Source organism: Manis pentadactyla, chromosome 16 (genome assembly GCF_030020395.1).
Source record: "Manis pentadactyla isolate mManPen7 chromosome 16, mManPen7.hap1, whole genome shotgun sequence".
NCBI classification, from domain to species: Eukaryota; Metazoa; Chordata; class Mammalia; order Pholidota; family Manidae; genus Manis; species Manis pentadactyla.
In genome coordinates, this window is record NC_080034.1 from 62741272 (window position 1) to 62768087 (window position 26816).

The following is a 26816-nucleotide window of genomic DNA, read 5'->3' on the forward strand; positions in this document are numbered from 1 at the left end:
ACAGCTACTCGGAACATTTTTGTACAGGTCTTTTTGTGTACATACATTTTCATATTTCTGGGTAAGTAGCTAAAGGCAGCATATCTAGGTCATAGAACATCGATATATTTAACTATAAGAATCTGCCAGTTTTCCAAAGTGATTGGACCATTTTACATTCCTGGCAGCAATATATGACAGTTCCATTTCTTCCACAACTTCTCATGTTCTTGGTGTTTTCAGCTCAGCCTTTTTAATGGTAATCATTCTAGTGGATATAAAGTAGAATCTCATTGGGGTTTTAATTTTCATTTCTCTAATAAATACAATATTGAGCATGTTTTCATGCATTTATGGGCCATTAATGCATCTTTTTTTGGTGTGCTATCTTTTCAAGTCTTGGCCCATTTTCTCATTGGATTGAATCTTTTTTTTATTATTAAGTTGTAGTTGCTGTCTATATGTTCTGAATACATGTCCTTTGTCAGATATTTACAGAAGCTATTTCCCTCAGAACATGCCTTGTTGTTACATTTTCATAATGGTGTATCTTAAGGAATGAGTTTTTAAATTTTATGAAATTCAATTTTTTTAATTATTTGAAGAATCCTCCCTAAGAAATAATTAAATCCACAAAGTCATGAAGATATTCTCCTATATTTTTTGAAGCTTTATAATTTTAGCTTTTACCTTTACATTTATGATCCATCTTGTGTTATCTTTCTATGTGATATAGGGGTCAAGGTTTACTTTTCCCCAGTTTACCATTTATTCTAGCACCATTTGTTGAAAAGACTGTTGGGAAGGCTTTCATTTGTTTCAAAGGCTTTCATTGGTTGAAAAGATGGTCATTTCTCCCATTGAATTACTTTGGTGACGGTAGAAAATCAAACAGTGTGTGATCATGGACTTATTTCTAGACTCTGTGTTCTGTTCCTATTCCATTCCATCAGTCTGTTTGTCTATCATTACATACCATACTGTCTTGATTACTGTAGTGTTATAGTTAATCATCAAGTCAGGTAGTCTTCCAACTTTGTTCTTCTTTTTCAAAATTGTTTTGGTTGTTCTAGATCTTTTTAATTTCTACATAAATTTTAGAAACAACGTGTCAGTTTCAACAAAATGTCTGTTGGCATTCTGATTAACCCATTTCTTTTGGTCTGGTAAATACACATTAAAAGGTGACCTGCACTCACCATCCACAGATACCATATCCCCTCACTCAGTAGAATTTATTGAGTGCCCACTCTGTGCCAGCACTAGGAAAACAAATCAAAACTGCGTGGTGCTTTGCCTCCTTTTGGGAATATACAGCTGGTAATGGGACTAAAACCAACCAACCAAGGACACAAGGCAATGTGATAGACAGGAGCATACTACTGAGCAAAGAAAACTCTGTGAGCACAGAGAAAGGACCTCCAAATCAAAGTGCCAGTTAAAGATTTCCAGAATGAAAGCCAGCTGCGTTTTAGAGAATCAAGAGGTATGCACCAGGTAAAGAAAGGGCTTCAGTTTGGAAGGACATTACAGGAATAGAGAATATTTCCAATAGTGCCAAGGCAGGAAACAGCCTGCAGTTAAGGCTACTACTATGAAAAGCCAAGGAGATGTAGATGCCTTTCCTTCTCTTTGGACCAACACCCATGTGAGTGCTTTGAAAAGCCAAAAAAAGATCAAAGATGAGGAGCCAGGCAAGGGAGAAAATGGAATTCCTGCCACCCTATTTCTTTCTCTGGGATGTCTTTGCTGGGAGGCCTGCCCATGGATACCTGCCTGAGAGCACCTCATCTTCAGCTCATCTACCTTTCTGTCCTCACCAGATAATTTAACAAATGGTAGAGCAGACACAAGAAATATATCTCTACCTTCCCAGACCAATGGGTTTTCAAATTTTATTTTTTGCAACTAATTTTTCAAACAAATACTAGTTGAGCTCAAATACATAAATGAGAAAAACAGAGCTGTTATGGAGAGAGATGGTGCCTGACCTCCCTCCCCCACCACGACCACAACTCAGCCATCTCCTTCCCCAACCCCCAACATACTGACCTCTGAGGTTATTTTGCAGAACCTTGTAATGTCATAGGCACAACTGACATCCACTATACAACTTCTCTCCACAATTAAGATTGGGCACCACCAGACTGCTGCTTGAAGCTTGTGGTTCACAAAACCAGGAAAAGATCTTATTCAAGGAATAATTCTCTTTCCTAAATTTAATTCTCCACCAGTGTAGTTAGTTCATGTGACCCAAAATTTATATCCAATGGTCTTCATGAAGCTATTATAGACAGAATTAGTTATAAAACTGGATTCTACAAGAGTTGCAGAAATCCTAGCCTTTATGAGAACATAACTTTTTTTTTTCCTTTTATTACATTGAACATTTTTTTTGGTATCATTAATCTACAATTACATGAGAACATAACTTTTAACAATGAAATTTAACAGAATATAGTAGGTTTATAATAGAAAATTCATTTCATCATAGCCATATAAAATGTGCTCAGAGGATAAGAAAAATACCTTTACATATTTAAAAAGAAGCAGAAAAAATAGTAATCATACAAAATGCAAAGCTATGTGCTATAGGAAATTAGAAAATCAAAAATGTCAGATTTCTTTATTTTTCAGTATCAAGTTAAAATCTTCTCAGTCGTCCAAGACTAAACTCGGACAGAGTCCAGTGCTTGTTAATGCTTTAGACTCTTCCTGTCCTTTGAAGTCCACAGGAACCCAGGGCTTTTTCAGAGTCTAGGGTGAAGGTCTACCCAGTACAAACTCCAGCATCAGGTCCTAAGGTTTGAATAGGCTCTCTGCTGATAGCTCCACTTCAGAACCAGCACAGGCCAGTGGCCTTCAGTGATCCCGTTTAAAGGGTCTGTCACCCAAAAAACACTGCATTTTCTTCCTGGATTTCCCACAGTTCCCCAGTCCCTGATGGTCCACCTTCTGAATGGTTGGCCACCCTTCCAGCCCTCCAAGAGCATTGCTTCTGCACCTCCCTATATTTGAGCAAACCCAGTTTAATCACTCCCCATGGACTTAAGCCTTGAGTTCAGAGAGGCGACCCACCCTACTGGGCACAAAAGGAATTTTAACTGTTATTTTTCCCAGGGTGAATATTTGGGGAAATTCTAAACATTTTTAAAAGTGTGAAGAAGGAAATAATAATTATATATATTCTCACTGCAAGAATTAAACCCAATAATATCTTGGTACACTTTCAGACTTTTTATGAAAGATATTTTTTACTTTTGGTTAAAAAGATAATGCCCTCTAAAAAGAACTTGGACAATCCAGAAAAATTTAAGGATGAAAATTTTTTAAAAACCTTTCAAAAAAATCACGACAAATTTCACCACCAAGAAATAACCATTATTAATATTTGATGTATATCATTCCAATTTGATATATATATTTAGTTTTTAAACCACAAATGATATTATACTATTGATGCTACTTTAGTTAAAAAGTATTAACTTACTTTTTATAGCTTTATTGAGGTGTAGTTGACAAACAATTAAGTGCACATATTTAAAGTAAGCAGTTTGATAATTTTGGTGCACCCATGAAAATGAAAACAATGAACATATCCATCACTTCCCAGAAGTTTCCTTTGTAATTTCTCCCTTTGACAACTCCCTGCTTTGTTTACCATCTCTGGGCAATTGCTGTTTTGCTTTCTATCATTACCCACTGATTTATATTTTCTAGAATTTTACGTAAATGGAATCATGCAGTATTTACTCTTTTTTTGTCTGGTTTCTTCACTGCTTCTTTAAGTCATTTGGAGACTAATCTATGCATGTTTGTAGCAGCATTTCATCCCTTTTTATTGCTGATTAGTGTCCCATTGTATAGATAAACCACAATTTGTTTATCCACTCACTGGTTGATTGCCATTTGATTTGGGCTGTTTCCAGTTTTTACCTCTTACAAAAAGAAGCATTCATGTAAAAGCCTTTGGATAGTCATAGCTTTATTTCTCTTAGATAAATACCTCGGAGTAGGAAGACTAGGTTGTATGGCAGGATATATCTCTTATATTTTTATAAACTGCTGACATAACTGTACCATTTTAGATTCCCACCAGGTTCCCCAGCACTTGATATGATTGGCCTAAATTTAGACTTTCTAATATATATGTAGTGTTACCTCATTGTGGTTTTAATTTGCATTTTCCTATAACTCCTGACAGTAAGCATCACTGGTTGTGCTTATTTGCTATGCATACTACATCTTCTTTGATGTAGTATCTGTTCAAATATTTTGCCCATGCTTTTACATTTTGTTCACTTCTTTATCATTGATTCTCAAGCACTCTTTACATATTGTGAAGAGAAGTCCTTTATCACATATGTGATTTACAAATCTTTTCTCCCACTATGAACTTATCTTTTCATTATCTTAGCAATTCCTTTCAAAGAGCAAAAGTTCTTAATCTGATGAAGTCCAATTTATAAATATATTTTTTATGGAACACTCTTTTGGTATTATATCTAAGGAATCTTTACCTAACCAAAAGGTACAAAATATTTTTCTGTTTCCTTCCAGAAGTTTTATAATTTAAGGTTTTACACTTAGACCTATAATCCATTTTGAGATAACTTCTGTATATGGTACAGATATGAATCAAAGTTCATTTTTGCACATGGATATCCAATTGTTCCAGTCTGCATGTGTTGAAAAATTATTCTTTATCCATGATTAACTTTTGCAACTTTGTCAAAAATTGGTTGAATATATTATTTCTGGGGTCTATTTCTGTGTCTCTATTGTGTTCCATTGGTCTCTTCTTATTTATGCAAAATTCTATCACAATATTTAACATGAAGTATTTTATTTAATTATATTCAAATTCTATTCAATTTTACATTTTATTTAATTTTATTAAATTTTACCTCACAGAAGAAAAAACTGAATTGCAACAGAACAAATTTTTAAACTTCGAATACATGTTTCTTCACTATAAGAAATATTATTTCCTAACGGACACCTCTAAGGTTATTGAAAATTATGAAAACCATTATGAGAATAAAGTAATTACATATAAAGTTATGTTTTAATTTTAAATGGTGTCATTCAACTAAGAGAGATCAAAACATTAGAACATTAGCATTTCCATTTTTCTTTTCCTCTTTCCTCCCTCATGTCTAAATTTTTCTTAGGATTATAATTATTTTTAGATTATCAAGTTGAATAATTCACATTCATTCTGTTACTATCGTTCCCAAAGATTTTTAAACATATATGGATTTTTCTCATCGCTGGATCTTTTACCAGAGGCTCTGCTTCTGGGCTCTTCATTTGGTTCAGCTTTTTATTATCTTGATATCACTTTTCAAGTAGTTTGGTTGTGATTGGTACTATATTCCCTGAGATCCTTCATGTTTGGAAATATTTGCTGGCTGCATTTATATTTGCAGAGCATTTTAATTATGCATAATATTTTTAAGTCAACCTTCCTCTCAGGACTATACAAATACTGATTGACTATGTTTTGCCATCATTGCATGATTCTGTGGAGAAGTGTGAAGCAGCCTGATTTCCTCACTTGTTGCTAAGTTGCATTTTCTGTAGTTATGACTGAACAATTATTCTTTAATCTTTAGGTTCAGAAAGCTTAATTAAAGTTCCTAGGCAATGAGAATCCTGAGTCAAATTACCCTGGAGCATAGTTTGCCCTTTCATTGTATATATTCAATTTTTCCTCAATTAGGTAAAATTTTCTTATATTATGCTATGGATTTTACTTCCATTTCATTTTATGGGTTCTCTATTTTAAATATACTAATTATCCTTATGTTGTGCATTCTTGCCTTCCATAACTGCGAACTTCTCTCTAAATAACTTACTCTCTTAATCTTTTCCATTAGTATTTATCTCAAGCTCTTCTTCCATGTCATTAATTTTCTTTTTTTTTTTGTAGATAATTATTTTTTATTGAAGGGTAGTTGACACACAGTATTACATTACATTAGTTTCAGATGTACAACACAGTGATTGAACATTTATATACATGATAATTCTAGGTACCACCTATCACCATACCAAGTTGTTACAATATTTTGACTATATTCCTTATGCTATACATTACATCCCGGTTACTTATTTATTTTACAATTGGAAGTGTGTATTTTTTTTGTGTGTGTGTGAGGGCATCTCTCATATTTATTGATCAAATGGTTGCTAACGACAATAAAATTCTGTATAGGGGGGTCAATGCTCAATGCACAATCATTAATCCACCCCAAGCCTAATTTTCATCAGTCTCCAATCTTCTGAAGCATAACGAACAAGTTCTTACATGGAGAACAAATTCTTATATAGTGAATAAGTTACATGGTGAACAGTACAAGGGCAGTCATCACAGAAACTTTTGGTTTTGCTCATGCATTATGAACTATAAACAGTCAGTTCAAATATGAATACTCATTTGATTTTTATACTTGATTTATATGTGGATACCACATTTCTCTCTTTATTATTATTATTTTTAATAAAATGCTGAAGTGGTAGGTAGATACAAGATAAAGGTAGAAAACAAAGTTTAGTGTTGTAAGAGAGCAAATGTAGATGATCAGGTGTGTGCCTGTAGACTATGTGTTAATCCAAGCTAGACAAGGGCAATAAAACATCCACGTATGCAGAAGATTTCTCTCAGAACAAGGGGGGTGAGGTTCTAAGCCTCACCTCTGTTGATCCCCAATTTCTCACCTGATGGCCCCCCTGCGACTGTGCCTGTCTTAGGTTGTTCCTCCCTTGAGGAATCTTACCCGTCTCTGGCTAACCAGTCATCTTGCGGGGCCATACAGGGAAATGTAAAGTTGGTAAGTGAGAGAGAAGCCTTATTGTTTGAAAAGGTTAGCTTTTTACTTCTTTGCATATTTATGCCCTGTGGCTTCTATGCCCAGCATTTGTCTTGAGGTATCTTTACCACTTGGAAGAATTATGATACTCGGTAAGTTTGATATGAGGCACGAATTCTATTTAAGGGTTGTAATTAGGAAGGAAGAAGAAAAGCTATAGAAGTAGCAGGCGGGAGAAAACATGGGAAGATTGATTATTTCTTTGACATATCTTCTTCTAGAGTAACTTCAGCATGTATAGATTTTAAGCTACTACTTAAATTGCGCACACACATTAACATAATAGGAGTATAGTTACATAACCAAAGCATATCTGTAATTACCAGCCATCTCCAGTGAAACCAAGAAAACCAGTCAGGCACCTTAGGCATTTGTGAAAACTTATGTATGATATGGTGGATATTGTCCAACTGAGCTTGAACAGTCTGAGAGAAATCAGACAAATTAAAACAACCCATTCCTGGGGACTGTTCACATCCCATATGTTCTTTTAACAGTAAATAGTCTGTAGTTGTAAGATTTTGGAGCGCTACAATTTGCACTTCTCCTAATTCTTGGTTGAGTTCCAACAGTATAGATTCAGTCAAATTTGTTGTTTTACTGTATGCACAGGCCAGCTTAGATATCTCCTTCCTCATTCCCATGGCAAGTCCAGGAACTGGTGGGATGAGTGCATCTACAGCTGTAGCAGTGCAGGATCTTTGTTGGGGTTTTTTGATGATCATCTTCTGGCATGAGACTTCCAGAGAGTGCTGATGTTGGAAGTTCTTTTTCATATCGTATCTTAGTTCATTTTCGGGGTAGCCCAATTAGGCTTTGATCCTCTGTATAAACACAAACAGACCCTTTGCCTGCACTTTTATATGCCCTTTATACCCTTGTGTAGAACTCATTGCAGGTTACCACACAGGAACTGCCTTTTTTTTTTGGTATCACTAATCTACACTTACATGACGAATATTATGTTTACTAGGCTCTCCCCTATACCAGGTCTCCCCTATAAACCCCTTTACAGTCACTGTCCATCAGCATAGCAAAATATAGAATCACTACTTGCCTTCTCTGTGTTGTACAGCCCTCCCTTTTCTCCCACCCCGCTATGGATGCTAATCTTAATACCCCCCTTCTTCTCCCCCCCCTTATCCCTCCCTACCCACCCATCCTCCCCAGTCCCTTTCCCTTTGGTACCTGTTAGTCCATTCTTGAGTTCTGTGATTCTGCTGCTGTTTTGTTCCTTCAGTTTTTCCTTTGTTCTTATATTCCACAGATGAGTGAAATCATTTGGTATTTCTCTTTCTCTGCTTGGCTTATTTCACTGAGCATAATACCCTCCAGCTCCATCCATATTGCTGCAAATGGTAGGATTTGCCCTTTTCTTTTGGCTGAGTAGTATTCCATTGTGTATATGTACCACATCTTCTTTATCCATTCATCTATTGATGGACATTTAGGTTGCTTCCAATTCTTGGCTATTGTAAATAGTGCTGCAATAAACATAGGGGTGCATTGGTCTTTCTCATACTTGATTGCTGAATTCTTAGGGTAAATTCCTAGGAGTGCAATTCCTGGGTCAAATGGTATGTCTGTTTTGAGCATTTTGATGTACCTCCATACTGCTTTCCACAATGGTTGAACTAATTTACATTCCCACCAGCAGTGTAGGAGGGTTCCCCTTTCTCCACAGCCTCGCCAACATTTGTTGTTGTTTGTCTTTTGGATGGCGGCCATCCTTACTGGTGTGAGGTGATACCTCATTGTAGTTTTAATTTGCATTTCTCTGATAATTAGTGATGTGGAGCATCTTTTCATGTGTCTGTTGGCCATCTGTATTTCTGTTTTGCAGAACTGTCTGTTCAGTTCCTCTGCCAATTTTTTAATTGGGTTATTTGTTTTTTGTTTGCTGAGGCATGTGAGCTCTTTATATATTCTGGATGTCAAGCCTTTATCGGATGTGTCATTTCAAATATATTCTCCCATACTATAGGGTTCCTTTTTGTTCTATTGATGGTGTCTTTTGCTGTACAGAAGCTTTTCAGCTTAATATAGTCCCACTTGTTCATTTTTGCTGTTGTTTTCCTTGCCCGGGGAGATATGTTCAAGAAGAGGTCACTCATGTTTATGTCTAAGAGGTTTGTGCCTATGTTTTCTTCCAAGAGTTTAATGGTTTCATGACTTACATTCAGGTCTTTGATCCATTTTGAGTTTACTTTTGTATATGGGGTTAGACAATGGTCCAGTTTCATTCTCCTACATGTAGCTGTCCAGTTTTTCCAGCACCATCTGTTGAAGAGACTGTCATTTCCCCATTGTATGTCCATGGGTCCTTTATCAAATATTAATTGACCATATATGTCTGGGTTAATGTCTGGATTCTCTAGTCTGTTCCATTGGTCTGTGGCTCTGCTCTTGTGCCAGTACCAAATTGTCTTGATTACTATGGCTTTATAGTAGAGCTTGAAGTTGGGGAGTGAGATCCCCCCTACTTTATTCTTCTTTCTCAGGATTGCTTTGGCTATTCGGGGTCTTTGGTGTTTCCATATGAATTTTTGAATTATTTGTTCCAGTTCATTGAAGAATGTTGCTGGTAGTTTCATAGGGATTGCATCAAATCTGTATATTGCTTTGGGCAGGATGGCCATTTTGACGATATTAATTCTTCCTAGCCATGAGCATGGGATGAGTTTCCATCTGTTAGTGTCCCCTTTAATTTCTCTTAAGAGTGACTTGTAGTTTTCAGAGTATAAGTCTTTCACTTCTTTGGTTAGGTTTATTCCTAGGTATTTTATTTTTTTTGATGCAATTGTGAACGGAGTTGTTTTCCTGATTTCTCTTTCTGTTGGTTCATTGTTAGTGTATAGGAAAGCCACAGATTTCTGTGTGTTGATTTTGTATCCTGCAACTTTGCTGTATTCCGATATCAGTTCTAGTAGTTTTGGGGTGGAGTCTTTAGGGTTTTTTATGTACAGTATCATGTCATCTGCAAATAGTGACAGTTTAACTTCTTCTTTACCAGTCTGGATTCCTTGTATTTTTTGTTTTGTCTGATTGCCGTGGCTAGAACCTCCAGTACTATGTTAAAGAACAGTGGGGAGAGTGGGCATCCCTGTCGAGTTCCCGATCTCAGAGGAAATGCTTTCAGCTTCTCACTCTTCAATATAATGTTGGCTTTGGTTTTATCATAGATGGCACTTGCCCTCTATTCCCATTTTGCTAAGAGTTTTTATGATGAATGGATGTTGAACTTTGTCAAATGCTTTTTCAGCATCTATGGAGATGATCGTGTGGTTTTTGTCTTTCTTTTTGTTGATGTGGTGGATGATGTTGATGGACCATCCTTGCATCCCTGGGATGAATCCCACTTGGTCATGGTGTATGATCATTTTGATGTATTTTTGAATTCGGTTTGCTAATATTTTGTTGAGTATTTTTGCATCTACGTTCATCAGGGATATTGGTCTGTAGTTTTCTTTTTTGGTGGGGTCCTTGCCTGGTTTTGGTATTAGGGTGATGTTAGCTTCATAGAATGAGTTTGGGAGTATCCCCTCCTCCTGTATTTTTTGGAAAACTTTAAGGAGAATGGGTATTATGTCTTCCCTGTATGTCTGATAAAATTCCGAGGTAAATCCATCTGGTCCGGGGGTTTTGTTCTTTGGTAGTTTTTTGATTACCTCTTCAATTTCATTGCTGGTAATTGGTCTGTTTAGATTTTCTGTTTCTTTCTGGGTCAATCTTGGAAAGTTGTATTTTTCTAGGAAGTTGTCCATTTCTCCTAGGTTTCCCAGCTGGTTAGCATATAGATTTTCATAGTATTCTCTAATAATTCTTTGTATTTCTGTGGGGTCCGTCATGATTTTTCCTTTCTCGTTTCTGATACTGTTGATTTGTGTTGACTCTCTTTTCCTCTTAATAAGTCTGGCTAGAGGCTTATCTATTTTATTTATTTTCTCAAAGAACCAGCTCTTGGTTTCATTGATTTTTGCTATTGTTTTATTCTTCTCAATTTTATTTATTTCTTCTCTGATCTTTATTATGTCCCTCCTTCTGCTGACCTTAGGCCTCATCTGTTCTTCTTTTTCCAATTTCAATAATTGTGACATTAGACCATTCATTTGGGATTGTTCTTCCTTTTTAATATATGGTTGGATTGCTATATACTTTCTTCTTAAGACTGCCTTTGCTGTGTCCCACAGAAGTTGGGGCTTAGTGTTGTTGTTGTCATTTATTTCCATATATTGCTGGATCTCCATTTTGATTTGGTCATTGATCCATTGATTATTTAGGAGCGTGTTGTTAAGCCTCCATGTGTTTGTGAGCCTTTTTGCTTTCTTTGTACAGTTTATTTCTAGTTTTATGCCTTTGTGGTCTGAAAAGTTGGTTGGTAGGATTTCAATCTTTTGGAATTTACTGAGGCTCTTTTTGTGGCCTAGTATATGGTCTATTCTGGAGAATGTCCCATGTGCACTTGAGAAGAATGTATATTCTGTTGCTTTCGGATGTAGAGTTCTATAGATGTCTATTAGGTCCATCTGCTCTACTGTGTTGTTCAGTGCTTCCGTGTCCTTACTTATTTTCTGCCCGGTGGATCTATCCTTTGGGGTGAGTGGTGTGTTGAAGTCTCCTAGAATGAATGCATTGCAGTCTGTTTCCCCCTTTAGTTCTGTTAGTATTTGTTTCACATATGCTGGTGCTCCTGTGTTGGGTGCATATATATTTAGAATGGTTATATCCTCTTGTTGGACTGAGCCCTTTATCATTATGTAGTGTCCTTCTTTACCTCTTGTTACTTTCTTTGTTTTGAAGTCTATTTTGTCTGATATTAGTACTGCAACCCCTGCTTTCTTCTTGCTATTGTTTGCCTGAAATATGTTTTTCCACCCCTTGACTTTTAGTCTGTACATGTCTTTGGGTTTGAGGTGAGTTTCTTGTAAGCAGCATATAGATGGGTCTTGCTTTTTTATCCATTCTGTTACTCTGTGTCTTTTGATTGGTACACTCAACCCATTAACATTTAGGGTGACTATTGAAAGATATGTACTTATTGCCATTGCAGGCTTTAAATTCGTGGTTACCAAAGGTTCAAGGTTAGCCTCTTTAGTATCTTACTGCCTAACTTAGCTCGCTTATTGAGCTGTTATATACACTGTCTGGAGATTCTTTTCTTCTCTCCCTTCTTGTTCCTCCTCCTCGCTTCTTCATATGTTGGGTGTTTTGTGCTGTGCTCTTTCTAAGAGTGCTCCCATCTAGAGCAGTCCCTGTAAGATGTTCTGTAGAGGTGGTTTGTGGAAAGCAAATTCCCTCAGCTTTTGTTTGTCTGGGAATTGTTTAATCCCACCATCATATTTGAATGATAGTCATGCTGGATACAGTATCCTTGGTTCAAGGCCCTTCTGTTTCACTGCATTAAATATATCATGCCATTCTCTTCTGGCCTGTAGGGATTCTGTTGAGAAGTCTGATGTTAGCCTAATGGGTTTTCCTTTATAGGTGACCTTTTTCTCTCTAGCTGCCTTTAAAACTCTTTCTTTGTCCTTGATCTTTGCCATTTTAATTATTGTGTCTTGGTGTTGTCCTCCTTGGATCCTTTCTGTTGGGAGTTCTGTGTATTTCCGTGGTCTGTTCAATTATTTCCTCCCCCAGTTTGGTGAAGTTTTCAGCAATTATTTCTTCCAAGATACTTTCCATCCCTTTTCCTCTCTCTTCTTCTTCTGGTACCCCTATAATACGGATATTATTCCTTTTGGATTGGTCACACAGTTCTCTTAACATTGTTTCATTCCTGTAGATCCTTTTATCTCTCTCTATGTCAGCTTCTATGTGTTCCTGTTCTCTGGTTTCAATTCCATCAATGGCCTCTTGCATCCTATCCATTCTGCTTATAAACCCTTCCAGAGTTTGTTTCATTTCTGCAATCTCCTTTCTGGCATCTGTGATCTCCCTCCGGACTTCATCCCATATCTCTTGCATATTTCTCTGCATCTCTGTCAGCATGTTTATGATTTTTATTTTGAATTCTTTGTCAGGAAGACTGGTTAGGTGTGTCTCCTTCTCTGGTGTTGTCTCTGTGATCTTTGTCTGCCTGTAGCTTTGCCCTTTCATGGTGATAGGAATAGTTTGCAGAGCTGGGACGAGTGACGGCTGGAAGGACTTCCGTTCTTGCTGGTTTGTGGCCCTCCTCTCCTGGGAGAACAGCGACCTCTAGTGGCTTGTGCTGCGCAGCTGCGGGCAGACAGGGTTTCTGCTTCCTGCCCGGCTGCTATGGAGTTAATCTCCGCTGTTGCTGTGGGCGTGGCCTGGCTCGGGCAGCTACTCCAAAATGGTGGAGTCGCGTTGGAGCAGGAGCTGCTGGGAGGCTATTTATCTCCGTAAGGGGCCTCCCTGCTCCCTGCATCCCAGGGGATTAGGGTGCCCAGAGATCCCCAGATTCTCTACCTCTGGATTAAGTGTCCCACCCTGCCCTTTTAAGACTTCCAAAAAGCGCTCACCAAAAAAAAAAAAAAAAAAATGGCCGCTCACTTTTCTTATGTCCTCTGGTGCCAGGCTTCCGGTGCCCGCTCACTGTTCTTGCTGCCTGGTTTCCCTAGCATCCAGGGCCCCCCGGGCACGTACTGTGTCTGCGCTCTGGCCCGGATGGCTGGGGCTGGGTGTTCGGCAGTCCTGGGCTCCTTCTCCCTCCCGCTCTGCCTGCTCTTCTCCCGCCGGGAGCTGGGGGGAGGGGCGCTCGGCTCCCGCGGGGCCGGGGCTTGTATCTTACCCCCTTCGCAAGGCGCTGGGTTCTCTCAGGTGCGGATGTGGTCTGGATATTGTCCTGTGTCCTCTGGTCTTTATTCTAGGAAGAGTTGTCTTTGTTATATTTTCATAGATATATGTGGTTTTGGGAGGAGATTTCCGCTGCTCTACTCACGCCGCCATCTTGGCACCAACTGTCACTAATTTTCTTTTTTAGCAGTATCTATTCTGTTTCTTACAGTTTATAATTTATTTTTAGATCCATAATGATGTGATTTGATCCTCAATTTGTGCCTTTAGGTGTGTGATCTCCTAAGAGATTGTGAGAAAATTCTTTATGCTCCTTAATTTTGTTTTCTTCTATGTATTTTTTTTTCATATTTCCTCCCCTCTCTCTTTCTCTTTCTCTCTGTTCTCCCTTTTTTAAAATGTCTGCTCATACTTGCATAAAACTCTTCTCCAAGTGCTCTATTTGTTCTAATATAGCATAGGTGACACTTCCCAATTTAAGATTGGCTTGATTTCTCCTCTGAGCTACAGTCTGAGGCCAATGTATTTCATTCTATCTACTCTTTAGAACCCTGAGAAAGGCTGGAGCAGGGAAATGAGTTTACCTGAAGAGATGGCATTCTCTGTTAGTATACTTGGGATCTGCTCTGTCTTTTAATATTCTGTTGAATTTCTCATTCCAGAAGGCACTCCACGTAGTTGAAGCTATATTTCATTCCTACAGGTTGATAACTCCCAGGCTTTGTATTATTTCCCCATTCTGGAGTAGTCCCAGAATCTACTTCATTAGGGGTGCAGACCCTTTCCACATTTCCCCATAGCAGTTATTCTCACTAATCTGATCAGAACAAGAAAAAGATCAGCATTTCAGCTCAGTCTGTTTCTTTGCAGCTTTTGAAATACAAATGAGAACTCTCAGGATTTTGTTGACTTGACAGTAGCTTCTGCAGAACTGGTGGCTAGGGTTAGGAGTTGAGTTATGCTGCCTCTGTGCTCCACTACACAGTCCTCCTTTTCTTCTTGGAACTAGGTTTTGAAGTTTACTGAATTATGTTATGCCATGAGGTTGCTAATAGTGGCTTTTTTTGTGGGGTGGGGGCTGGTTTTGCAGTTTTCCAAAATTGTAGGTATTATGGGAAGACAATGTAATGCAACCTTAATGAAGTTGATTAACACTCCCTATCCAAAGCCCTGGGTCCCTATTGTCTCCTTGCCTACCAATGATGCAAGACCAAGACATTTCATTCTGTCACTGGCCAACCTCAGAGTTCATGATAGGATCTTAAAACAGTCAACTGTGGCATGAAAAAGGACCAGCATGCCCTTGAAGTGGCCCCCAAACATATTCTGTGGTCTAGGGAGGAGATACTACTTTAACCCTTTATATCTATCACTAAAGACCTCTCCCTTTCAGTATCTGGCTCCCCAGAAATCAATGTTCTATTTAGAAAACAGTAGCTAATCTGGCAAAATGCTAATAAGTGGGAGTCATGATTTATCTAGCAACAGGGGAGCAGTTCAGCATTAACAATTAAAAGGTCTGTAGAGGAGAGAGCTTTTTTTTTCTTACTCTTCCCATTACCTAATGAGGTTCAACTGTACACTATAAATAGCCCCTCTAGTTAATGGCTATCTGTTTGAAAATCAGTCATCAGAATCATAGTTTAGGAACTTCCACCTCTGTGATTCACAGGCCCTACTTATTTCTCAGTGATAAGTACAGGGAAATGGTAATGTGAATTAAAGTTGCATCTACCTATCTACAAAGACCAAACCACACCATAGCCTATCAAAGCACTCTTCAGGCCTCATTATAATATATTCAGACTTTTAAATAATCAATTGAATTGCAAGGAGAAGTACTGATCATGAATAGCACCAAAATAGTTGGCTAAACCCTGCTGCCCACCCCTCCAGTCATTTCATGGAATTACAGGATAAAGTCAAAGTTTACATCAAAGGCAATTTACATGAATTTGCAATTAGCTGAAAAGGTCTTTCAGAAATCTCCAAATAATTACTTTTTTTCTACATTAAACAAGTCAAGTGGGTAGTTACCTTCACTTTAACCTGAGTACACAAAGAAGAAAAATGAGAATACTCCTCAGAAGGACCCTTTTAGGGAAATGCCACCCAGTGCTGGAGCAACTCCCATTTTTCAGTGGAGGGTTTGTCATTCAGAGTAAAGGGTGCTTGCACATCTTCTGTGTTTTCTCCTCATATTTTCTATTTCATCCCATATTGCCTACTTACATGATATCCATGAAGAACTCCTAACCGGTCCCTGAAACTGCCATATTGTTTCATGACATCCAGCATTTATTCAAACTGTTTCCACTACATAGATAGACTTTTCTGGCCTTCAGCCCCTCAAGACCTGGCTTTCATGTCATTTCCTCTATTCAGACCCCACCACCACCACCACCGTCCAACCTGATAAAACTATTTTTTGCCTCCTTTGAGCCCCCCTCTACCTGTACATCTTTCTCTCCTGATACCAGTAACCTTTACTTCCACTTAATTGATTTCTTGTCCATTTCTCCCCAGCTAGAAGGTCTTATTCTTGTTCAGATGTACAATGCCTATATGCTTATTGAATATTCAAGTAATTATTCAACAACTATTGTACCTGCTCTTTGCCAATGCTTGCTAGAAGTCAGAAAGATTTTTATCTCCGTTCTCAATAAACCTATGACCCAGTGGGCAGGACAGATTCTTATACAACTAAGCTCAGCCTAAGACCAGGGTCTGGGCAATTGCTGAGGCTGAGCTGTTAATTGGCAAGGCAGTGAACTCAGAGCCACCATATTTTAATACCTCTTTTATGGTTTTCATAATCCAAACACACTGCTTCAATGATATGTTTCACAATTCTCACTAATGTCTTCTCAGCACAATCTACATCTATGCAGCTCAAACTAATGTGCACACAAATCACCTGGGGATTTGTTAAGCTGCAGACTGAGATTCAGCCAGTCTGAGGAGTTGCCTGAGGTGCTGCATTTCTAAAAAGCTCCTAGGGGATGACACTGCTGCTGGTCCACAGACCACACTTTGAGGAACAAGGCTCTAACATGTCAACATATGTTGTCATGTCAACATATGAACATAGTTTAAGTGGTACCAGTTTTTGGAAGGACTTCCACTGTTTCCCTTCTAGACATTCTTCTGACTTAAACACGATGAAAGTTACACCAAGAGAGGTAAGATTCAGTAGTGCCACCAAAAATATAGACAGGGTGCCTTGTGCCTTGAAATTATTACTTCCTCATCTTTGTTTTATTTTAAACACAAAAGGTGTTTAAAAGCGAATATTGGCAAAGAGGAGGTGTTCAATAGTTGTTGAATCATCACTCACATATTTAGTAAGTGTACGGGCATTGTTCCTGCACTTGAGGCCCGCTGCTACCAATGACTGTGGTCTGAATGTGTAGCAAGGTTTTCTCAAATACTCAAGATTGCCATTTGTTCCTTATGTCTCCCCCATACTTACACTGCAATACCCCAAGCTCTTTCTGTAAATGGAAATATCTTTCAGCAAAACTGTAATAGTGCAATCACCTTAAAAATCACTAAGAAAATACTTCTTTAAAGCAAACTTAGTCCCTAAGCAAACTTTGTAAGGTAACCATGGGAATCTAATTTCTTATTAACTCTTAATTCCTATGGCAGCATCGCCTTACTTTTGCAATTCTCTAAAGTCTGCCACCCATCATCGAAGTCAAAACTCATTAGACCATGAGACTCTGGGTTCCCACACTACCTATACATCTGTTATCATTCGTCAGTTTTGAATTCTCCTTTGACAAAGACCCCTACCTGATTCCTACTCCAGCTATTGCTTTTGTTAATCATCTTCCTCCCTTCCTCTCATCATTTTCCAGCACTATTCCAACCAGACCACGTGCCTTATGCATATCTTCTCCTAAGAATGTGGAGAAGACGTTACAACTCTTCCTATCTGCCATGCAACACTGCCTTACCCCAGTAATACGCTACGTGAGAGGCTGTCTCAGATGTGTGGTCTCCTTTACACACTTAGTCATTGCATCACTTTCCTTGACAACATAAAGTGAATTGAGCAGCAGTGGAGCTGTTTTCATCGTGCAGGACACTTGGAAGGTAGTGGAAGCCTTAGCTTGCCCAGCGTCGGAGTCTGGAGAGGACTCTTCCAGATGGTCTTTCTTCCTTCTCACTACTCACGGTCTCATTTAGATTAATGCCAAAGATGACGAAGGTGTCCTCGTGGGCTCCTGGGACAATACCTATTCCTATGGCGTCCCCCCATCAGCCTGGACTGGAAGTGTTGACATTCTGTTGGAATACCAGAGTTCCAAGAATCCGGTCCGATATGGTCAGTGCTGGGTTTTTGCTGGTGTCTTTAACACATGTAAGTATCCAACTGAGTAATATTTTTTTAATGTAAAGGAAATTTCACTTCAAGACATTTTATCTATAACCTGACAAAGAGACCTAGGAGCCTTTGTTGGCTCTATAGAATTTATGGGTGGCTATTCTGGGATGTAGCCAATGCATAATTATATTGTACTGGGTTAAATATGTTCATAGTTTCTCTTTGAGTGCAGAATCTTTATAGAAAGAATGGTGGATTGTTTCCTACCTAATTCATCATTCAACACCCAGGGAAATGGAGGGTCCCAGGGGCCAAGTATGAATGTGGGAAGGATTTGCCATTTTATTTTCAGTAATTCTTCACATTTTAAAAAGTTTTAATTAGCAAAATTTAAAATAATAAATAATAAGATATATGCTGCTTATTTGTTATTGAGAAGTTTTATAAATACACTTATTGGCTTATTGCTTATTACTGAGAAGTTTCATAAATATAGCCACTTAATTTTCACCCTAACTATGGAAGGGACTGTGGCAGTTCTCATCTCCACTTTTACATGTGAGCAGTGCCCTGCCAAATTAGATGGCAGAATGTAATGAACAGTCTTTACTCCCCAGTTTCCCTTCTGATTTTTAATCCACCCAATATCCAATCTGTAGGGGAAAACATATGGGAACAGAATTATTCTTCTCAGCTCATGCATCATTTTTCAAAATAGCATTTGCCTGCTTAAGCCCAGACAGTGTAATCGTTAATTCAGTGAATATTTTTAAAAATATATTTATTTCAGTATATCTTCATCATTGGTAATGATTTTCATTAACATGCCATTTCTAAAGCCTTGGAGAAAACATTAAGCTCAAGTTGGAGTGTCCTCTCTGCTTGCTCATTAATAAAGAATGTTTTACCTAATCAGCATTTTTCTTTTAATCAGAAAAATCAAGGAGGGGATGGAGGCTGGAAGCTGGGCTGAGGCCATTTTATAAATGATTATGAAGCCTATCAGTTTCATCTCAAAGTTGCAACAGTTCAAGAATTAGTTGGTGATCCAAGTAGGAAGAAATCATGAGTTTTATGTTCTGTTTCTCCATGGCATCAAACCAAATGAGATTATTTTCTTAGCTATTTGAGTATACCCAAGGGCTAAAGGAATATGTATTTCCTAGGAACAATAAAGACCCATGCATCAGTCTCCTAAAAGTGTTGGTCTTGGAGTTCTAAAAAGAAACCTGAGCTTCAAGGGGGGCTAATGATCAGAGGTAGACCTCCCTTCCTCGTGGTCCCCAAGCCAAAACTATGTAAAGGGTGCCCAGCAGAGGCAGCCACTCATATGAAATGATTCGTGGAAAACAGAAAGGACCTTCTGCATCCCCATATCCTCCTGCTGTCTGTAATCCCACTACCTCAGGACAGTTCTTTTGGGCTTAGAACCAGATAAAATAGTGAACACCGTACTCCATTTATGCCTTTTGTATAAAAGGGTTGTTAGATCTATTCCTGAAAACAGGCTTTGGTGGTAAGCTAGGAAAAGGCAGAAGCACAATGTGGGGAAGTCACAGGGGGAATAAACCTGAAGAGGAAAGTTGGAAAGAAGGAGGTACTGGTGGCCCAGTGTCAGGCTTTACCTATATTAACACCGTGAGCTTGGCAGACTCTGCAACAAGTCCTTTTCTGTGAGTTAGTGTTAAGCCAGAAATAGAACTAGAGTGCCAGTCATTTTACTGGTAAAACTGTGGCATGAATAGGGTATAAAGGAAGACAGAAGTAGGAGGCAGGTGGTGGTTGCCTTTGCTCTTCTTTGCGGTGTGAAGGTTAAGTCATTTAATGAGGACACTTTAGTATCTGACTCAGATTTGGACTTCCAAGGTTGTTCTACTGAAGGAGTTAGATAGGCTTTAGTTAAAAGTCCTAACCTATTCGGAGGGGGAGAAAAAGACAAGCCAAGTCATTCATCTTAAAATTGTCAGCTGAATTATTTTCAATGAGCCCTGATGTCTGGTGTTCTGGGAACCAGGAAGGGCATCTGGATTAAGTTTAATCAATAGGTACATATGGCAAAAGATGTTTGCAGGTAATTTGTTATCTAACAATTAAAATAAATCTGTGGTGTCACCTTCCACCAAGTGTCACAGAAGCAAATTTCCGCCAGGAGAACAAATCCCACTGAGGACCTGCTTTGTAAATTCTTAACTTGCTATCCACTGTTTTTTAATGTAATTTTCAGGAACATAGTCCCAGAAGCTGGCCTAAAATAATGTTGCTTTGATGATGTAGGATTAGTAACTAAACCCTTGGAACCCTGTTATTGGGATTCTATTGCAGTGGGCTTCCTTTGTCCCCGGCGCAGTCTGAGTGACCGGGCAGCGCCCACTGCTGGAGAATAGTCCCCCTTCTTCAGTATGGAACATTTGAGGACAACATGCACAAAGGGGCTTTTCATGTTGAAAAATAAGAAAGCCCTGTATGAGAAAGGACTTTCACTATGTCTTTATTAAATTTTGGAGATGTGTTTAGTTGTGGTCTGTCTTCTTCCCTGCAGTTTTACGATGCCTTGGGATACCGGCAAGAGTGGTTACCAATTATTTCTCAGCCCATGATAATGATGCCAACTTGCAAATGGACATCTTCCTGGAAGAAGATGGGAACGTGAACTCCAAACTCACCAAGGATTCAGTGTGGTGAGTTTGATTTACAAAGGCATTTGCTGATATCAAATGAAAGTGACATTAGACATTTACGCAAATCAAGCTCAGTCTCATGTCTCTTTTTCTTCTATTTTAAGGACTGTTTGATACCATAGACAGAAATGTTTGATTATCAGAGATTTTTTTGTTGGATAATGAATGAGAAATGCTACTGAATAAGCAGTTGGGGTTCCTAGTAACAAAGATTGATCATCCCATTACTATAGTAACCACCAAAGAAGGCCATAGCTTTTCAGCTAGAGTCTATACTAGTCCCTCTCTGCCTTAGTATATGAATATTATGCTGAATGGCAGAGATATGGGAGCCAAGCATTTACTATATCAATACTCTAAGAGTAATATAGCTAACATTTATTAAGCACTATGTGCCAGTCCCTGTGTGTACATGATCTTATCTAATTCTTTTAACAGTTTTATCAGGTGGGTGCTTATTAATATTTCCATTAATTGATGGGGACACTGAGTTCTGACGGGGTTAAAGTAATTTGCTCAAGGTCACGAATCTGGTAAGCTGAGAATAAAACCCATGTGCCTCTAACCATTAACACAACGCATATTTGCCTTTGCAACATATACTTGATGTAAACATAACATTGATTGAATGTTAAGATGTGGTTCTCCTTGATCTGTGACCTCATCTTTCATTCAGAAGTAGAAATGGGAGTAAAGTTGAAATTACTACCAAAGGGCAACCACATGGTTCTTTCGCTGCCCTGAACAGCTGAGTCACAAGCTGACTACAGGAAGCTTAAGAGCCCAAAGAAATTGTCTTTTTCTCTGTGACCCACTCAGTCCAAAACAATATTCAAAAAAGGGGAAAAGTCCTTGGAGTCCAAATTTACAGGATATTTATGAAGGTCTGTATGGGAGGAAATTACTAGGCATTGAACTAGATGGAATTTCCAAGCCAACAATGTGTCTCCTACACTTGTTCTTTATAGGTAATAAAGCTAACACACTGTCAGTTGTAAAAGCATCCAAATGGGGATGGTTGGAAGTTACAAAGTCATTTTAAGAGAAATTAAAAGTTAGAAGTGCCTTAACTCCCCTGCGTTACAGGAATGGATCACAGTTGTAGGAGCAGTATTAACTCACCAATGCTGGTAAATGCTCATTTGAGAATGTTGAAAGAAGGAAATCACTGAACTAGTAGCAAAAGTGCTACTATGAATAAAAAATAGTACAGTTCCTTTGAAGGGAGTGAGCTAAGCAATGCTAAGCTAGAGAGTACAGGCAAGACAAAGCCTCACCTCTGTAAACTGAACAGCAATTTAAAGCATCATTAAACCCTTGGAATTACAGTACAGCATCCTTGCACGTATATGGAACAACAAAAACAGACCAAAAAGCCATCCCCAGAGCCTGTTGTGACAGTCGCAAATAGCAAAACGGGAATTATCAGGCATTCTGCACTGCACTCCTCTTCCTTACACAAACACTCGGTGCCTTTGTAGCCAACTGCAGTTCGAAATTATTCTTCCCTATTCCTAGATCCGAATGCCTTCTGTCATAAATTCCCATGGGGCACCCCTCACAAATAACCGCATGAGGCCCTGAACAAAATGCATACAAAATCGTGATGCTGATAGCTCTTGACCTTGATGACCCTTTCCTCTTTCAACTCTCTGCTCCAAATTCTCCTCCCTGGCCCTGTCATCCTTTTTCCTTCCTTCTCCTTCCCAAATATCCAGCACCCTGGGACTGTGCTCCTTGGCCTGGAGCCCCCTCCGCCCTCCACAGCCAGACCACAACTCTGGGCTCCTCTCTGTTTCCTTTCTTGGCACATGGTTTTTTCAAAATATGACAACTTCCCATCCGACTAAAGCTTCAAGGGCTCAGTCAAGTCTGGGTGTGAGGCCTGGCTCTGCCGCAGACGGCTGTGTGACCTTGAGCAAGGCACAACCTCTGTGTGCCCCTCTTTCCTCCTCTAAAGTGGAGACGACAACATTTCTTGTTTCGCTCAGCTCAGAGCTGAACATAACAGGTGCCTAATGAATGTGAGCTGTTCTTATTGCCGTCATTATTAGTCACACAGCTGGAATTTCTTGGAGACAATATGTTGCCATCAACCTAAGCACATTGAAGTAGTCAGAAAAGGAGAGGTGCTCAGTGTCCCAAGATGACAGTGCTTTTTCCATCATTTTGAGGTATTTTTTAAGCAAAAACAGAAACTTATGCCTCATAGAGCAAACATTAGTGGGCCTCAGAAGCTATAGATGTTCCAGAAAACTGGAAGTATTTCTAAGACCTTCCTTGTTTAAGAAGGCTGGTGGGAGCTGTCCCTGGACAAACCCACCAGTACATGGTTACCACAGCCACACCCCCATGGCAAGTTCTGGCTTTAGGCAGTTACTTGCTGTGTGACCTTCAGAAAATGACATCACCTCTCTGAGCTTCCGTTTCTTCCTCAATAGAGTGAGAGTAATCTTAGTAGTTACCATATCCTGATGGAGGGCTGTGACAATTAAATGAGATGATCCAGGTAAATTACTCACCACAGTGCTAGGCCCAGAGGGAGTGCTCAATCAGTGCCTGCTAATTGGACTAGTAATGGCTCCTGGTAAGAAGTAGGGCTGCCTGAGCTGTAGGGTGGGCAAGCAAGGAGTGGGGTGAGCAGAAGACTGACAGGCTGAGATGAGGGCAGGAAGGACATGGTGAGCATCAGCTGATCGCTGAGAGGCCAGGGCCGCATGCCTGGCAATACCTGGCCTAATGACTTTCCCAGGGGTCTCAGGAGCACCTGGCCTCACCCAAGCCCCCAGACTCATTCCCCCCCACAGGCTCCAGTCTGACACGTCTGCCCCAACTCCCTGCTGGTTCGCACTGGCCGCTGCCCTCTTTGCCCTGCCCATGTCCTCTCTTTCTAAAGGAAACTTGAGAATGAATCCTTGGTGTCTCTCTCGTGCCTCCACCATCTCTTCGACACTGAGGCCCTGATGGTATATCTGTGTTGAATTAATTTGTCCAGCGGGGTCTCCTCCTTCCCATGACTCAGCCAGGTCCACTGAGCCCAAAGTGGAAATAAGCCACTGTGGAGGGTTGAGAAGGAGGGCACGAGAATGCGTCCAGACGTACCTGATGTTCAGCACACCCCAAAGGCAAGAAAGGCAAAGTTCGGACGTCATCCCGGGCTCTGACCCATCTCCATTTACCGCCACAGACCATCACTCACTCCTTACTTGCCTCTCCTGGTTCGCCACCGTAGGGCCCTGCATGGTGGACTGCCCCTCCGAGAGTGCGTCCCCTCTCACGGGGCAGCAGTTTTGCACAGGGTGGACACTGTTGATGCCACCAGAGGGAAGAGCCGGCTTCTTAGTGATACAGGAGAGGGAGGGGCCCAGGAACCTCAGAAGGTCACAGCTGGGCAGAGTAATCGGGCCTCGGGACAGCAAATGAAATTCCAAGTGGTTCCACCCAAGGTAGCATATCCTAGAGGGAGCAATTTAAGCCGCCTGTCCCCGGGGTGCTGATGGGTTTTGAATCATGTCTAACCTCTGGGGGAAGGCGTCTATGAATCACTGCGGACAGTTTAATGAAGACATTTTCTCAATGTTTAGCTGCAGTCCACACAGTGAATGGGGATGTAGGGCTCTTTGTCAGGGGGTAGGGGGATGGCGCACTCCGGTGCAAAGGTTTGGCTTCACCTTGAAAGAGCTTTTTGATTTCCTCATTATACCATGATTACAGTGGAAATGGAAACCATTTTAAAAGAAAGGGATGGTGGCACTTATCAGGGTCACGAAAAGGATTTAAATGAAAGGCTCTTCTCCCTTTAAATGTAAGCATTATCCTGCGTCCTTTTTCTGGAGAAGGTATAGTCAGACTTCATTATATAGGATGAAAAAACTATACCCACGTCTTGGCTTCACCCCCACCAGAATACAACCCCAAAAGGAGGAACAATATCTGAGTTATTACTTTTGTTTTGCCACATGTAACAGGGTGCAGGGCATAGAGTAAGGGCTTAATAAATGGAATTGGTTGGAAACAATTTTAAATATTTGTTTAACTGAATTAATGTCATTTAATTCATTGGACAAACACTATCATGCACTAATATGTTCAAAATACTAGATAGTAAGGATTCAGAGAGAAATTAATCAGAATCATTGTCCTTGAGGAACTCTATCCACTGTTTGTGGGTAAGGCAACCATATAAATAATATCAGGTGGGCTGTAATGTGAGCCACAGAGGCAAGGGGAAGGGGCTTCCCTCATAGGCCCAGGGGAGCGAGGACAACGGCTGTTCGCGTGGGAAGTGGCCAGGGACTCCAAGACTTACCTCCTGCAATCCTCTGGCTGTGCTGTTTAAAGATGGAATGCCCGAGAAATGACCTTGACACACAGATGAAACTCAGGGACATGTTTGTAAAAGTCTAAGGGGCTGAGATGAGATAACTAGAGATCAATCTGCTTTAAGGACCAGGCAGGAAGGAATGAAATTCCATGCATCCTGTATTAAGACTACAGTCGTTGAATATTTAAACTTTAACTTTCATTATCCAGCCCCTTGCTGCTCCTTCCTGTATAACATCAAGAACAGCTGGCTCTTTGCCCACCTTCCTGGAGGGGCTAATGCCCCACGCTGTGCATTCACAAAGAGCAGATGGAGTTAATACTGTTTAGGGAAAGGGATGGCTTGCTGTTACTCATCGATCACCACCTCTCCTGCTTCTCTACTCTCCAGGCATGGTCCAGCCCCAAGTACTGCCTCCTTTAAGACAACCCCAACCCTCACTCTCTTAGTTTTAGGTGGTCCAACAGTGAAGTGTTCCAGATTCTCTCTTGGAGGCAGTAGCTTCCTAGACCCTTTTTGTCCAAGTTTTAAGTGCCTTCCTCATGAGCCCCTTTAAATCTTGGTCACATTCCCAGAGGAAATTGTTCATCTCTGAACAATAGGGTTCAATGTGGACTGAGCAGAATCATATGCTGTGCATACCCTCAGGATGTGAAGTGAAGGGGGGGTTGGAAACCTATGTGTACACCAAGGTCCATGAACTGACCCATCTTCTTCTCATGGTGCAGCTGATTGCCAATTGGCAGATGTAGGAAACAGCCTCAGAGTTTTAAACAATTTATATGATATTAAAGATAACTGTAAAAATGATAAGTGCTAAAGCAAAGAGCAAGAGTCTTTATGTCCAATATTATTGTCTTTTCATTTGAAATGAAATAGGTTTGATTAAACTGGATTTTTCAAAAAATTAATATTTAAAAGTAACTGGCAAATCTGTTTTTATCAGCTTCAGCTCTAAGTCGGAATAAGCTAAGAATTATCAGTTATCCGAATAGAAAGAAATCAGTTTTGTTTTGTTTTTTCCTTAGGGCATCATGGGAAAACAACAAATCAAGTCAAACTTATCTTGTAAATTTTTTGCAATTTCTTGCAAATTTGTTGCAATTTCTCCCCCTCTCCATGGTGCAAGGCAACATGATTAGCTCTGTCACAAATTAGCTGGGTCACCTTGGGCAAGTTTCTTGGTTTTTCAGGGCCTTAATTTTCTTATATGTAAATCCATGAGTTTGTTCGTACTGAGCTTCTAGAGCCATTTCCAGCTCCAAAGTTTCTTTTGAGATGAATTTCACTGTTTCCCCAGCCAGGCCTTTCCCCCAACATTCAGCAGGTTCTGCCACTCGCTTTGTGTTCAAGCCTGCTCATCTGCACAGGGCCGGTTATGATGCATTTACTCACAAATAGGTACTGCTTTGCAAACTGGCTTCCCAGCTTCCCATGAAGAAAAGAAACCAAACATACCACAGAAAATTTCTGTAACTGGTTGGCCTCAGTGCGTCTGGTTCTTAAAGAAAATCCCAATTTTCTTCAATACCTTTTGCAAAGTACAGTTGTTATTGTTTTGTTTTGTTTTCATTCCGAACGCAAAAAGTTCGGTGTTGCAATGGGTAGCACTGAAATTAGAGCAGAAATTCAGCTGCTGTCGTGCCTGGGAGCCAGCCCTGGGTGTAACACAGTACCCATTCCACTTCTCTTTGCAGTCTCTGTGCTTGCCATGGTGGTTTGCACATCATATGCACATTTTTAAAACTTAGACCTCGCCACCTTGTATCTTGCTTTAGCTGCTCAGTGTGTTCCAACTTGTTGGACTTCCGTGTTGTATTATCCTAAATTCTAACCACCACATGTGAAGAAAAGAATTACCCAGAAATGAA

At 39.8% G+C, this 26816-nt stretch overlaps 1 protein-coding gene across 1 annotated transcript in view; it reads left to right on the top strand.

Annotated features, from left to right (window-relative positions):
* Positions 1 to 26816, top strand: part of F13A1 (coagulation factor XIII A chain) — a 154618-nt gene that overhangs the window by 77029 nt on the left and 50773 nt on the right. Inside the window, exons 7-8 of the mRNA XM_057494210.1 lie at positions 17805 to 17979; positions 20483 to 20621. Of these exons, the coding sequence (XP_057350193.1) occupies positions 17805 to 17979; positions 20483 to 20621 (314 nt within the window). The remainder of the gene's footprint in view (positions 1 to 17804; positions 17980 to 20482; positions 20622 to 26816) is intronic.